The sequence below is a fragment of the Myotis lucifugus genome, unplaced genomic scaffold (genome assembly GCF_000147115.1).
Source record: "Myotis lucifugus unplaced genomic scaffold, Myoluc2.0 scaffold_8, whole genome shotgun sequence".
NCBI classification, from domain to species: Eukaryota; Metazoa; Chordata; class Mammalia; order Chiroptera; family Vespertilionidae; genus Myotis; species Myotis lucifugus.
The window spans coordinates 9075143-9088741 of NW_005871056.1; the positions used below are offsets into that span (position 1 = coordinate 9075143).

A 13599-nucleotide genomic window follows, 5' to 3' on the forward strand; every position below is an offset into this window, starting at 1 on the left:
CCAGGGAGGGCAGGAGCCAGGTGGCCCGCACGCCTAGTCCCCCACGGGCCCGGCTCAGATGCCCCGGGGGCGGGACCGTGCCCCTCCCGCCCCTCATGCTCATCCCCACCTCCGGTTCGGCTGCGCTGGGAGAGGGACCTGGATTTCACGTCAGGGCCCAGAGCCTGGGAGAGAAGTCACGGGCGGGCCACACCCAGGAGGAAAACAAGGGCGTCCGCGCCTCCGCAGTTACTCAGGAGGGAACCAGCCCGCCTGTTGAGTCAAAGAAGGAACGCGGGGCGCTGCGCTGATGGGCAAAAGCAGTGACAGAAACTGCGGACTAGTTGCCTTCAGCTGAGGTCGGGACAGAGCCGGAGGCAGGGCCAGATATGGCTGTGCGGGGAGGGTGCTGATAGGGTCCGGGTAGAGGCGGGCGGGGCCGGGTCTTGCCTTCCCCTCCCTCTGCCTGGAGGGAGGCTTCTGGTTGGGGTAGTTGGGCGCCCGTTCCTGGGATTAGGAATCCGGGATGAGAAGCAGGTCTATGTGAACTCCTGTGAAGAGTATGCAAATAGTTGTAGATGTGAACTCCTGTGAAGAGTATGCAAATAGATGTAGTTGTGGGCTTTCTGATCCGCCTCGGGAAGGTTTACTAGCTCTGGGGAGAGGCGAAATGTGGAAAACCTGGGAACTACTTCGTGGAATATTCTTCTACCTCCTCTGCCTCCTGAGGAGCTCAGACTGTTTATGAAGACGGAGAGACAGGGCTCTGGGAACGGTGCGGGCAGCGTGCCCCTTGCCCGCGGTGCTGGAGCAAAGGTGTCTCTATCTTACCTGCTGCCGGCACCGTGCCTGCCGCCTTGCCCATCTTGAGACCTGGTTGGGGATTGAAGAAAAGCTGAGGGTCTCGGCGGCCTTGGATGTGGCTGCCACCTGGTCCCGTAGAGGGGCACCCAGGGAGTGCGATGGGTGCCCGCCCGCTGCTGCTCTCACCTCCTCTGATTTACACCCGCCCTGTGAGGGGTAGAGGCCAAGGCCAGGTGGGGCTGAGCAGAGACCATCCCTCTCCCCTGCTGGGACTTGGAGCTCAGTTCTCAATCCAGCAGCCTTGCCTGCCTGTTAGACGCCTCACCACAGGGCTCCGGGTGACCTCAGTCATTGTTCTCCCTGTGGGGCTCATTGTCCCCCCCTGTGAAAACTTCCGCCAGCCCCCTGGGCCTCGCCTGGTTCCCTTCCATGGACGATACAGCGAGAAGGGCTGCTTCTGCCTGAGAAGGGTTGTGAGTGAAGAACCCGAGGACCCCTTGTCTTGTGACTGTGGCCGGGGCACAGGGAGAGAGCAGGCGGGGTCTCCTGGCTCAGCCCCTGGACAGGAGTGGCTGCCGTGTGCACGTGTGAGTGCTCCTCGCACACAGCTTTTAGGGCTGTTTTGAAGGAATGGAGAGCTGCCTCGGTCAGCCCTCCCTGCCAGGCTGCGGACTGGGGGACAGCGGAGTGACAGGAGTGGGGTCCTTGGTGCTGCAGAGCTGGTGACAGCCAGCGCACGTCATGCAGCTGCAGCCTGGAACGTGTTTCCGCAGCAGTTGTGTGAGCTGAGTGTCTGAAAGCTGCCTGTTCAGAGCCAGCAGTGAGGGCTCGTGGGGGCTGTCGCTGTATTCTCAATCTCCCTGGCTGCCTGGCCCTACCTTCCTAATAGGAAACTCGTTCCCAAGGGTCCGAGCAGCAGGAGCTGGATGACCGCAGGGGGTGGAGCAGTAGGAGGGATGTGCAGAATGGGGCTGTCCAGGCTCCCCCTGCGCCCGGCTCTGCTAGGCCCCGCCTGTAGGTTCAGGGACTCCAGCATCCACCTCCCTTCTGCTCCTCAGCGTTACTCCACCATGCTCTGGGCTCCTCAAGACCCTCCTGGGGGAACCTTGGCTGCTGCACTGCCCCCCCCTTTCCCCCTCCCCCCGCAACCGCCTTTGGCAGGGCCCTGGTGGGAGCCGGGCAGTCCGCACTCCTGGGTTCGTGCAGCGGGCCCCTCCGCAGCTGCGAGCAATGATGCTTATTCATCGAGCCCTTGTTTTGCTCCTTCCACGAGTGGGCCGGTGTCAGGAGGGAGGTGTTTGGGGGATGAGGGCCTGAGGCCAGGTGGAGAGAGGAAAAAACTCAGAAAATGTGGCATTTTGTCCGCCTGTGGTCTCGGGCCTGGCCGGGCTAGCTCTTCTGCCGGCTGATAGCAACCAGTTGGCAGCCTTGTTAGGCACAGTGCACCCTTGTGCACCTGCTGGGGTGGGGCGAGCTGATGTGATTGGTGACAGGTCTGGACTTGGAGTCTGTGCTCATTCACTGGGGGCCTTGCGGAGGTCCCCGACTTCTCTGGGTCCCCGACTTCTCTCTGGACATGATGAGGATTTAGGATCTGCCATGATTAATCCGTCCTCAGTTGCTTTTCTCTGGTGCCCCCTGCCCACAGGACCCGGTTCCCCAAACTTTCTGCCTACCCCCCCCCAATCGGGTGCATCTGATGGATGACGGCTGACAGGTGAGCCATTCCCCTAAAGTGGGGAGCATCCCAAGGCTCACGGTAGCATCCCTGGGATGCTGGTCCCCTGGGATGGTCCCTCGAAGCCCCGGTGCCAGCCGTCCAGGCAGACAACCAAGCTGAGTGCTTTCCTTTCCTGGGAGCTCGGCATTCCTCCTGCGGGTGGAGCCCCAGTTTTCCAGGGCCCAGGCTCTCACGGTCCGGTCCGTCCTGTGCTGAGACTTTTGTTAATTAGGGGAAGAAAATGCGATGACAGCTCTGAGCTAGGCCGGGCGCTCTCAGGTTACATTGCAAAGCTCACTTCTTGGAGCTCATGTGTGGAACCTGGTTTTGAACGTCAGGACTGGTTGGGGGCCACTTGGAACTGGGGGACTTCCTACCCATGAGGCCCCCGAGGCCCGGTGAGGTCATTCATGTGGCTCGGAGTCAGACCCGTCCTCAGGAAGCAGGAGGCAGGCAGGTTTTAGCCAGGCCCCAGGGTCTCTGCCCCATGTCTTAGCGATGCTTCATGGACTTCCCAGGCCCTGGGCCAGGATTGGGCAAGAGGGGAGCAGAATGTGGGCCTCCCTCCCTCCAAGCCCCGCACAGGGATCTAAGGCATCCTTTACTCAGTTGGCAAACATCTACTGAGGGCTCGCAGGATGCCAGGCTCGGTGCCACAGGCTGGCCCACAGCACGAGTGACACGAGGTCCCGCCCTCGAGGAAGCCCGGGCTAGAGGGGCGTCAGAGCCCCGAGAACAGCCTTTCCTGATACCGGGTGAGGCGTCTACAAGGCAGCTGTGCAAGGCCGCGGGGAGGGGCTCCAGCCCAGGCCGGAAGTGGCCCAGGCAGCCTCCTTGGAGGAAGTGGCACTGAGGTGTTCCTGGCTGCCGTAGGGGTGGGAGTGGCTCCGCTGTTAGGGGGAAGGGCAGTGCCTAGCGCTCAGTGGAATCACGATGTTATAGGTTTTTTTTTTCTGCCTGCTCGCTCTTTCCTCCCCTTGCTTTTAGTGGCACAAATGATAATAATCGCTTTGTAAAAGAATTGAGGTCGGGTAGGTTACTGGTAAGAATTTGGTGTTCTCCCGGGAGTGACAGCTGTGGGACTTCGGAGCCCAGTCAGGAACCCCCTGGGGCACAGGAGCCACCTTCTCCCAGGGCCTGAGCAGGTCCCCCCGCCTGGAGCCCCGCGCACGCATCTCCCACACTCTCCCCTCCAGGATCAGAACCGCCTGGGAGCTTGTTAAACACGCAGGTTTCCAGGCCCGGCCCCAGTCCTGACGCAACATTTCTGGGGCTCTCACCAAGAACCCATGTTTCTCTGAGCTCTCCAGGTGGTGGTTTTATGCAGAAAAGTTTGAGAGCCACTGCCCGCGTCTAGCCCTTTGCATGGCCAGGTGCTGTGGGTGTCTCCCAGCATCGTGGGGAATTGGAGCAAAAGCTCAGTGACGTTAGGGCTCAGTCTGAGAGCGAAGCACCTGTCTGCTGCTGCCTTCCCTTTAGTGGCCTGGTGAGGGGAAGACACACGACAGAGGCCCTGACTGGGCCCCTTTGCCGCACCTCACTGTGGAGCGCCCCTCGTGGGCAGACTTTCTCAGGGCGCCTCACAGGCATTGGGCCCACTGTCTGTGGCGTCTGTGGGGGCACAGCTCCCTCAGCCAGTCAGCCGAGGCCAGGGAAACAAGTCAGCTGTGGTCCCTCCTCTGTGGCCTCAACCAGGTGACTGAACTTTCGCCGTGTCAGCCTCTCCCCACTTGTTACCCTCCCGTCTCGGTGGTCTCTCAACGTACAGAGCTGGGGGCACCGAGAGACCCGATAGAGAATTCTCGGGGCTTTGGGTGAAGCAGAAATGGGCACAGAGCCCCGGTGACCTTGTTCTTGGCATGTACCTGAGCTCAGAGGTGTCTGTACCTCCAGGGTCTGTACAACTTCCAACAAGTGACCACGTCTGAGCCAGGAAGGATACTGAGCACCTCACATGCACTGTCGAGTCGCATTTAGTTTTCTCAGGAACTCTGTAGAGTGGGCAGTGCTGTGCCCATCTTGTGGATGAGAAAACTGAGGTTAACAGAGGCTAACTTTTAAATGTGCAAAGAATAGGTTAGCAAAACACTAATAAATGGACTTTAAGTGCTGACATCTCAGGTGGAGGAGGGGGAGAGGAAAACAATGAGAAAAATATGTGAAGGCTCGGCTCAAATCAAATGCAGGTGGGAAGATCTGAGTTCTGATCTTGGCAAGTACACACCAGTCTCTGAGTCTTTTATCTGTAAAATGGCCATAATTGTATTTTTGCTGTTCACCTTATACAGCTCTAGGAAGAACAAATAAAAATGTCTGAGGGCAGGCCCTCTGCTAAATTAGACTTTCTGTCTAAGACAGTGGTTCTCAACCTTCCTAATGCCGCAACCCTTGAATACAGTTCCTCAGGTTGTGGTGACCCCCAATTTCGTTGTTACAAATTGAACATAATTAAAGCATAGTGATTAATCACAAAAACAATATGTAATTATATATGTGTTTTCCGATGGTCTTAGGCGACCCCTGTGAAAGGGTCGTTTGACCCCCAAAGGGGTCGCGACCCACAGGTTGAGAACAGCTGATCCAAGAGGAAACAGTGTGTAAAGTAAAGAGGAGGAGCGAGTGGGGTGCGGGGCAGCAGCACAGCCCGCACTCGGCCCCAGCACTCCACGGCTGGTGATTCTAAGTAGCCGCTGAGCCTTAGGTTTCTTATCTATAAAGTGGAACTTGTTAACCTAAAATAAAAGGCCTCTCAAAGTAAGAGGCATCAAGCATCTATTTGAGATCAAAGAATAGCTGTTTGGGAAGCACTGATTCAGGCGGAAGCCCAAAGCATGTTTCGATTAGGAGACAAAGCCAATAGCACTTATGAGAAGAGGAAGGGGAACGGTTACATCAACAGGAGGAAGGCCTTTCCATTGGTGCAGATAACATAGCACGGTGATGCTAATTCTAAATAAGGCTTTGAATTTTCAGTCTGGTAGTCATCAGTTCGCTAGTCATAATATGTACTTTCTTGTTATCTTTGCAAACAGTTTTTGGGGTCATACTGTTGCTTTAGGCCAAGTCCAACGGTGATTTTTGCCCGTTTTAACATTCCAAAGGTTTGAGGTATAAGGTGTGCAAGGCCATTCCTCTGGAATGGCAGCTCTGGCTCCATTTACTTATTTAATTAATTTTTATAATCTAATAAGGGATTAAGGTGAGTATTAAATAACATGAGATAACAGGAACTCAAAAAGGTTGAAAACAGGATTGGAGAAAGATATAACTGGGCAACTTTGAAACAAAGAAAGCAGTTTCATATTAGATAAAATAGAATATAACTCAAATATATCATAAAGACAAAGAAAGGTGTTATCTATAATAATAAAAGTGCAATATGCTAATTAGACCAGACAGCCGAACAACCTCCCGGACATCATTCCGAATGTCCTTCCGGATGAAGCCACGGGGGCCAAGGCAGAGGCAGTTAGGGGCGATCAGGCAGGTAGGCAGAGTGGTTAGGGGCAATCAGGCAGGCAGGCAGAGTGGTTAGGGGCAATCAGGCAGGTAGGCAGAGTGGTTAGGGGCAATCAGGCAGGCAGGCAGAGTGGTTAGGGGCAATCAGGCAGGCAGGCAGAGTGGTTAGGGGCAATTAGGCAGGCAGGCAGAGTGGTTAGGGGCAATCAGGCAGGTAGGCAGAGTGGTTAGGGGCAATCAGGCAGGCAGGCAGAGTGGTTAGGGGCAATCAGGCAGGCAGGCAGGCGAGCGGTTAGGAGCCAGCGGTCCCGGGTTGTGAGAGGAACATCCCCCGAGGGGTCCTGGATTGCGAGAGGGTGCAGGCAAGGCTGAGAGACCATCCCCCCACCCCGTGCATGAATTTCGTGCACCAGGCCTCTAGTAGTCTCATAAGAGTAGCCATAACTAAGAAGATATAATCATGGCCATATATATTGTATAAAATAAACCAACAACCGACAGACTGCATGGAGGAGATAAGTCAATAGTTGGGTTTAAAAGTTTTCATACATTCCGCTCTGAAAATAAAAAAAGTAGACAAAGAGGAAACAAGAATAAAGAATATTAAAAGGACATGATTAATAACTTGATCACACATGGAACAGTCATAGGAATTAATCACGCACTAAGCCACAAGGGCATTATCAATATATTCCAATGAATTGTCAGCCTACGACTGTCCAGACCACAAAGATATGAAATTAGAAAACAATAATGAATGGATTGCTGTAGAAATCTCACGTGTAGATTTCTAAAAACATTACTATTTTAAAAAGTCGTTGTTTAAGAGGAAGCAATAGTGGAAATTATAAAAGAAAAACAATGAAACCACTTTGTCAAAAATTTTAGGGGAATTTATAACAAATTATTCAACTCTAAGATTCATAGAGTTCTACTCTAAGAACATAGAAAAGCAACAGTTTTATTTTTTAAATTACAGTTTACATTCAATATTAATTTGTATTAGGTTCCAGTGTACAGCACAGTGGTCAGATAGTCATACACTCCACAAAGTAAGATTTAGATCAAATAAGTAAGAAGGAAGGAAATAAAAAAGATAAGGATGAAAATAGAAAATTTAAAATAAAGGAAAAGGGGACGGAAAATTAACAAAAGTTAGTTTTCTGAAAAGATTAATACAATAGGCAAAATATTTGTCAAAGTTTGATTATGAAAAAGAAAAGATGAAAACAATATGGAATGAAAAAGGAATAAATACAGGCATAACATAACGATACAGATTTACTAGTAAAATAATAAAATATTATAAACAACTACATATCAATACATTTGAAAACCTAGATGAAACACATTTCTAGAAAAAAATGTGAATGCCACAATTACCACGATAAGAGATAAGGAGACCTTGAATACATTGCTAAGCACTAAAGAGAAAAATGGTAACTTCCCACCCCCTCAGGCTAAGATGGTTTTCTAGGTAAGATATCCTAAACTTCATGGATCAGATAGTTTATATAGTTATAAGTTGTTCCAGAAAAGAGAAAGATAAGGAAAAAGCTATCTCACTCATTTTCCGATTTATTGTAAAATCTTTTTATCAAAAGCAGATATGAACTGAACAAGAACAGAAGTTGTAGGTATCATTTCATATCCTGAGCGTATAAAACCTCAATGAACTATCAGCCGACTAAACATATTACGAAAAGGGGGGTTAACCCAGGAACTTGAGATGGTTCTGCTTTAGAAAGAAACGTCCGTTAAGTTGACCACATTAGTGAACAAAAGGGAAAAAATAATGTATCTCACTAGATATGAGAAAATATTGAATGGAGCTCAAACCCTTAAATAATGAAGCTCTCGGGAGCGTAGGATTTGAAGAGAACTTCCTCCTCCTGACAGAGGCTGTGCTCTAAAAATGTTCAGCAAAAATCGTGCTCAACACCTTGTGGACGGGTCACGAGAATTCGCGTGTTTTCTGTTGGAAGGCTTGTGGCCAATCACGAGAATTCTTTAAAAAGCTATAAGCTTGTAAGAACATGTGATAAATAACTTCAAAATGCAATAGGTGTTGAATTTTAAATCGCGCCTTTAACATTTATGTAAAACGTTTTTTGCACTCACTCCTTCAGTAGAAACTTATCTGGCCACTGGGTAAAGGTAGCAATAAAACTACTGGCCTGCAGTGTGTTAGAAACGTCCCTTTGAGGTCAGGGACAAGATAGAGATGCTCGCTACCACCCTGCTAGTCACCCAAAGAAAGAAATAATAAAGATAAGGGCAGGGAGCAAAGAACAACAGTTGTTATTATTTGGAGATTATAAATGTATGTAAATAACCTCTGAGAATCAGTGAGTGATTAGAGCTAGTAACAGATTTCAACCAAGTAGCCCAGAAAATGAAATTTCTAATAACTGTAAAACTGTCAAAGTCAGCTAACAGAAATGTTCAGGTCTTTCATAGAACGCAGTTTGTGATCCTATGTGAATACAGCATGTGAATTAATAGAGGGAAACATTTTGTTCATGGATGCAGACTTAATATTGTAAAGATGTCAGTTCTCTTACAATTTATCTATAAGTTAAAAAATAGAGCAATCAAAATCCCAGGAGGATTTTTTTTTTTGAGACTGATAAGATGATGCTAAGGTTCATATGGAAGTTCAAATACCTACAGTTTTCTGAATCAGCCTAAAAAAGAAAAGCAAAAAGAGGGATTCACCCTACCCAGGATACTGCAAAGCCAGAGAGATTAAAACAGAATGGTAAGGGCGCAGGAACAGACCATGCTAAGTTCAGCACCAAGTTCAGCAACACATGAAAATGCACACGACTTAGGAGGGAAGTAGCCTCACAAGTTAGGAGAAAAGTAGACTTTTTTTTTTTTTTCTAGTATGTGATGTTAGAAAAGTGCCTTAGAGCAGCGGTTCTCAACCTGTGGGTCGCGACCCCTTTGGCGGTGGAACGACCCTTTCACAGGGGTCACCTAAGACCATCCTGCATATCAGATATTTCCATTACAATTCATAACAGTAACAACATTACAGTTATGAAGTAGCAACGAAAATAATTTTATGGTTGGGTCACAACATGAGGAACTGTATTTAAAGGGCAGAAGGTTGAGAACCACTGCCTTAGAGTGTAGAGAGAAATGAAATGATAAGCCTATCTCACCCACTATTTAAAAATTCCAGATTGTAGAGGTAGATGTAAGTACAACAGCTAAAGTATAAAGCCAATAGATAAAAACAGAGAGTAACTGAGAATTTGGAGTAGGGAAAGATCCCCGAAAGACAATGATAATGGAAAAATAGAGTAATTTGTCTACGTCGGGCTGAGTACTGGGTACTAGGAGCTGCTCCATAAATGTCAGTCTCTTCATTTCATTCCCTGGTCCAGACCTAGTCAGGGACACCAAGAAGGCAGCCTGGCTGCTGTATGGCTCCCTGGGGAGAGATGGCAGGGCCGAGTGGCCAAGGAGGGCCTTCAGAGTGCCTGAGGCAGAACCTGATGGTCTCTTCTTTTCTTGGTCTGAATTGCTGCTCTGTCTGGGGGTTCAGGCTCGCTGTCTGGAGGAATGTCTTAGCAAGAAGCCTCCCATGCAGGCCTGGGTGGCCCAGAGACACCAGACTCAGGTCATCAGTGCGGGTCCTGGGCATCCCGCAGCTGTCCTCACCCTCAGGGTGAGTGTGGGTCACGCTAAAGCAAGAGATGGGCTGGCCAGTGGCACCTCCCAGCCACCCCTGCTGAACTCCAGAGTCATGCCAGGAGCTTGTTAAAAATAAGATGGAAGGCCCCGCCCTGCCGCACTGATTCAGCAGCTGTGGGGCAGCTCAGGATCTTCGACTTAGTTTCCAAGTGTGGCCAACCTGGATCACCTCTCCAGGGTCCAGGAGATGAGAACTGCTCAGCTCCCAGGGGTGCAGAACTGCCTGGGGAGAAAGGGGTATACAGATATGTAAGTTTGCCTGGGGCAGGATGAGTGGGAAGTGCAGTGGTTAGGATGGGAGGAGTGTAAGGATTCCAGCCTGAAGGTGCCAGTGCGAGCCCAGCTGTAAACAAACGCTCCTCTGTGATGCCCCCTCCGCCCGCCCCCTCGGTTCTGAGCCTGCACTGGAATGGTCTGTGACTTGCCTGCTTCCTTCACTAGCCTGGGAGCCCCTCGAAGGCAAGCACATTGCATGCATTCATTCATTCATTCATTCATTCCACAAATATGTATTAAGACATTCGCATGCCAGGGGCAGGCCCATTATAATGGGGACGCAGGCTGAGTCAGCCCACTAGAACTTCCAGTCCGGTCAGGAGGCAGGCAGGGGGAGCGAGCAGCTCCAACCTGTGCTAAATGCTGCGGGGGAGAATCAGCAGCCACGCAATGGGGACACTCATCCCCCACTTGCGAGGGCTGGATGGTGATGAACGGGGTGATTAAAGGAGAACAGGGAAGTGCTGCAGCCCCACAGAGAGGTCTGTGCGGCCTGGGCTGGGGACAGAAAAGGTCAAGGTGACTGCACTTCAGATGGGAGGGCTGTTCTGGGGGATGAGGCCAGGGTATGGGCTGGGGCCCCCACAGAGCCCACGTGCAGGCGTTTTTACTTCAGTGCTGGGCCTTGTGGTAGGGACAGTGAGAGGTCCCACCCTCCACTCCCCAGGTACCCAGCGTGGGACCTGCCCGGGGCAGCTGCCGGGAATGTGTGGTGAACGGGCTGCTCTTCTCCAGCCGGACTGGGGGGCCTGACCCCAGCTCCTGCCACTTCCTTCCCCATCATCCCCCTCTGTTCTGGGGCCTGGGCCAGCTCTCCTTCTGGGAACCAGGAAGTATTCCTTCAGCACCTGAGCCTCAGGAGGACTGGGCTCCTCTGACCTTGCAAGTTAAGAACTGTGTCCGCTGTGTCCGTGAGAATTCAGTGCTCCGCCTCCTGGGGAATGGCTCTCCCCTGGGCAGGTGGTCTCGCCAGGGTCTGGGCCTTGAGGGCATCCTGAGGCTTGGTGGGTGTGCACTGGTGTGAGGGCTGCATGGGCACCTCTGCTCAGTCCCTGGACAGTGAGCCTTGAGCTCTGATGGGAAGGGCAGGCCCTTCCTCCACCTGGGGAGGCCCGGGGCCCTGGTGGATCTATCCGAGCCGGCCTGCGCTCTGGGACTTGGGCCATGGCGGCAGCAGTGGCCATGTTATCAGTCCATGTGCCGGCCGCCCCGTACACTCTGCCCTCTGTCTACCCCAGAAACCCCGGGGGAGGGGGATGAGAAGCTCAGCAGATACACGTGGAGACTGAGACCCTGTGGGAGGGTAGTAAGCTCCCTGCTTCCCAGCAGGTCGGTAAAGGTTAGCCAACGGGATTTGCACTTCATCTTGGGCACCTGCCCGCTTCCGGGATGTGCAGGACTCAGCGGCAGCACTGGCTGGGGTGTGACCTGGAGAGAGCTCTGCTGTGGGACGACCCCCCCCCCCCCCCTCCCCCCGTAGGGGCCTCCTTCCTGGGGAAGGGGTGGGGCTCTGGTGGGGCTCCTGGAAGCTGAGGGTGGTCCCCCTCAGCAGCCCATCCCCCACTTGCTAGTGTAATAAGCAACAGGATGTCCTTTCTGGCTTTTCAAATTGGTAGCAGTTACCATTAGAGTCTGCACAATCACAGTACGCGGTTAAGTGAAAAAAAGCTGTGACCTCCATTTCTGTGAAAACTGCGCATATTTGCTTCTGGAAAAGACTGAAAGGAAATGTATCAACCTGCTAACGCGACTGCGGCCGTTACCACTGGTGGCATTCTCTGATAAAATATTTCCCTTTGGCTTAGCTACATCTTCTAGTTTTTCTACCGAGTATTGGGCCATTAAAAGGAATAGGGGGACAGAATTTGCAGGAGCAAACTCAGTGTTATGTGGGGAGAGGCTCAAGTGGGGGCTCCTGGCTTCACCAGGAGGGTGGGCCTTATTTGCACAAGTGAATGAGCGGGTTCTGGCCTGTGGGCCAAGGGGAGGGGGGAGAATAGGGAGGGGTGTTCCCAGAGCCACCCAGGAGGGCACCCCAGGCCGGGACTGGCGGAGCTGGTGTCTGGTGCCCGGTCCGTGTCAGCCGTGCGTGGGCGCTGCCTGGTTCTCGCAGCTGCCCCACTGGCCGGGCTGCTCCTTGAGGGCAGGGCCGGCTGAGTCGCTGTGAGTCGCTGGCCAGGCGCCTGCGGGAGGGAGGGGACCTGCCCCGGCGCCGCCTGGCTGGCCCAGGCAGCCTGTCCGGTTCCAGGAGCGTGCAGGTCTCCAGTCTAACTTCCCCTCGGGCCTTCTTTTTTCTAGATCCACTTCCCGGACGTGGAGCGGGTCGAGTGGGCCAACAAGGTAAGGCCAGGGCACCGTGCGTGGGACTGACCTCACTCCAGGGCCGCCCCCTGCCCTCTGCTGAGTCACCTGCAGGGATGGGGCGGAGGGCGGGCAGCATGTGGGCCCAGGCCCTGCCTGCCCCAGGGGTGGTGGCCTTCTCCTGTCTCTCCCCTTAGCCCTTCCCTCCCTCCCGGTTCTTCTCATCACCAACGACTTGCTCTTCTTCGAAAAACCATGCTTTTCCCCGTGTCAGTAATGCATGGGCGCAGCAGGAAAGTTAGGAAATACAGAGTAGACAGAAAAGTGCAGCCTCCAGCGGCCCGGCCCAGCGAAGCTTCCCCGGAGAGGAGGGGGCTGATTGCGCAGCTGCCTCTGGCTTTGGCCGGGTTCCCAGCCCAGATCTGCCAGCACTGGCCGGGCGAGCTCGGGCAGGTTGCCTAACGCCTCAGAGCTGGCTCCCTCCTCTGTGCAGTGCAGTGATTATGGTCCCTGCCCGTGCGCTTGGTGCCAGGATTAGTGAGGCGATTAATGCACCACAGTGCCTGGCGCATCGTGGGTGCCGGGTGCCGGGATGGCTGTCATCACAGGTGTGACAGCTGCAGGGTCGCAGGGAGCACCTGTGGGCTCGGCTGCAGGTGCCCAGGGTGGGCTCTGAGGCTCCAGGTCTCGCCCCTCCCCGTACAGTGAGAAATCGGACTCTGTTCCTCCCTGACCCGCCCAAAGCTGTCCCTATACGTGAAGGCGCGTGCAGTCCCCCTTGAGACTTTAACACAAACCTCACCTCTGTTCTGGACAGGAATGACTTGGGTTAAATATAAAAAAGGATTTCCTGATTGTGTTTTTTGTTAATCCTCACCTGAGGATATTTTTCCCTTGATTTTTAGGGAGAGTAGAAGAGAGAGGGAAAGACAAAAAGAAACATCAATGTGAGAAAAACACATTGATTGGTTGCCTCCTGCACACGCCCTGACCAGGCCTGGGAGGAGCCTGCAACCTAGGTACGTACCCTTGACTGGAATCGAACCAGAAACCCTTTGGTTCAGGCTGACGCTCTATCCACTGAGCCAAACCACGTAGGGCCCGATTGTTTTTGATCTAAGGCTGCCATTCTCATATTACCCCAATGTCTTTGCCGAGTTCTCCGCCCAGCCGGCGTGACTCAGTGGTTGAGCGTTGACCTATGAACCAGGAGGCCACACTGTTCGATTCCCGGTCAGGGCACATGCCCGGGGTTGCAGGCTCAATCCCCAGTGTGGGTGTGCAGGAGGCAGCCAATCAATGAATCTCTCTCATCACTGAGTTCTCTCTCTCTCTCTCTCCCTCTCCCTTCCTCT

General features: G+C 52.7%; 1 protein-coding gene across 1 annotated transcript in view; it reads left to right on the plus strand.

The window, feature by feature from the left end:
- Nucleotides 1-13599, plus strand: part of ESYT3 (extended synaptotagmin 3) — a 76147-nt gene that overhangs the window by 34586 nt on the left and 27962 nt on the right. Inside the window, exons 2-3 of the mRNA XM_014451409.2 lie at nucleotides 9358-9569; nucleotides 12242-12283. Coding sequence (XP_014306895.1) covers nucleotides 9358-9569; nucleotides 12242-12283 — 254 coding nt within the window. The remainder of the gene's footprint in view (nucleotides 1-9357; nucleotides 9570-12241; nucleotides 12284-13599) is intronic.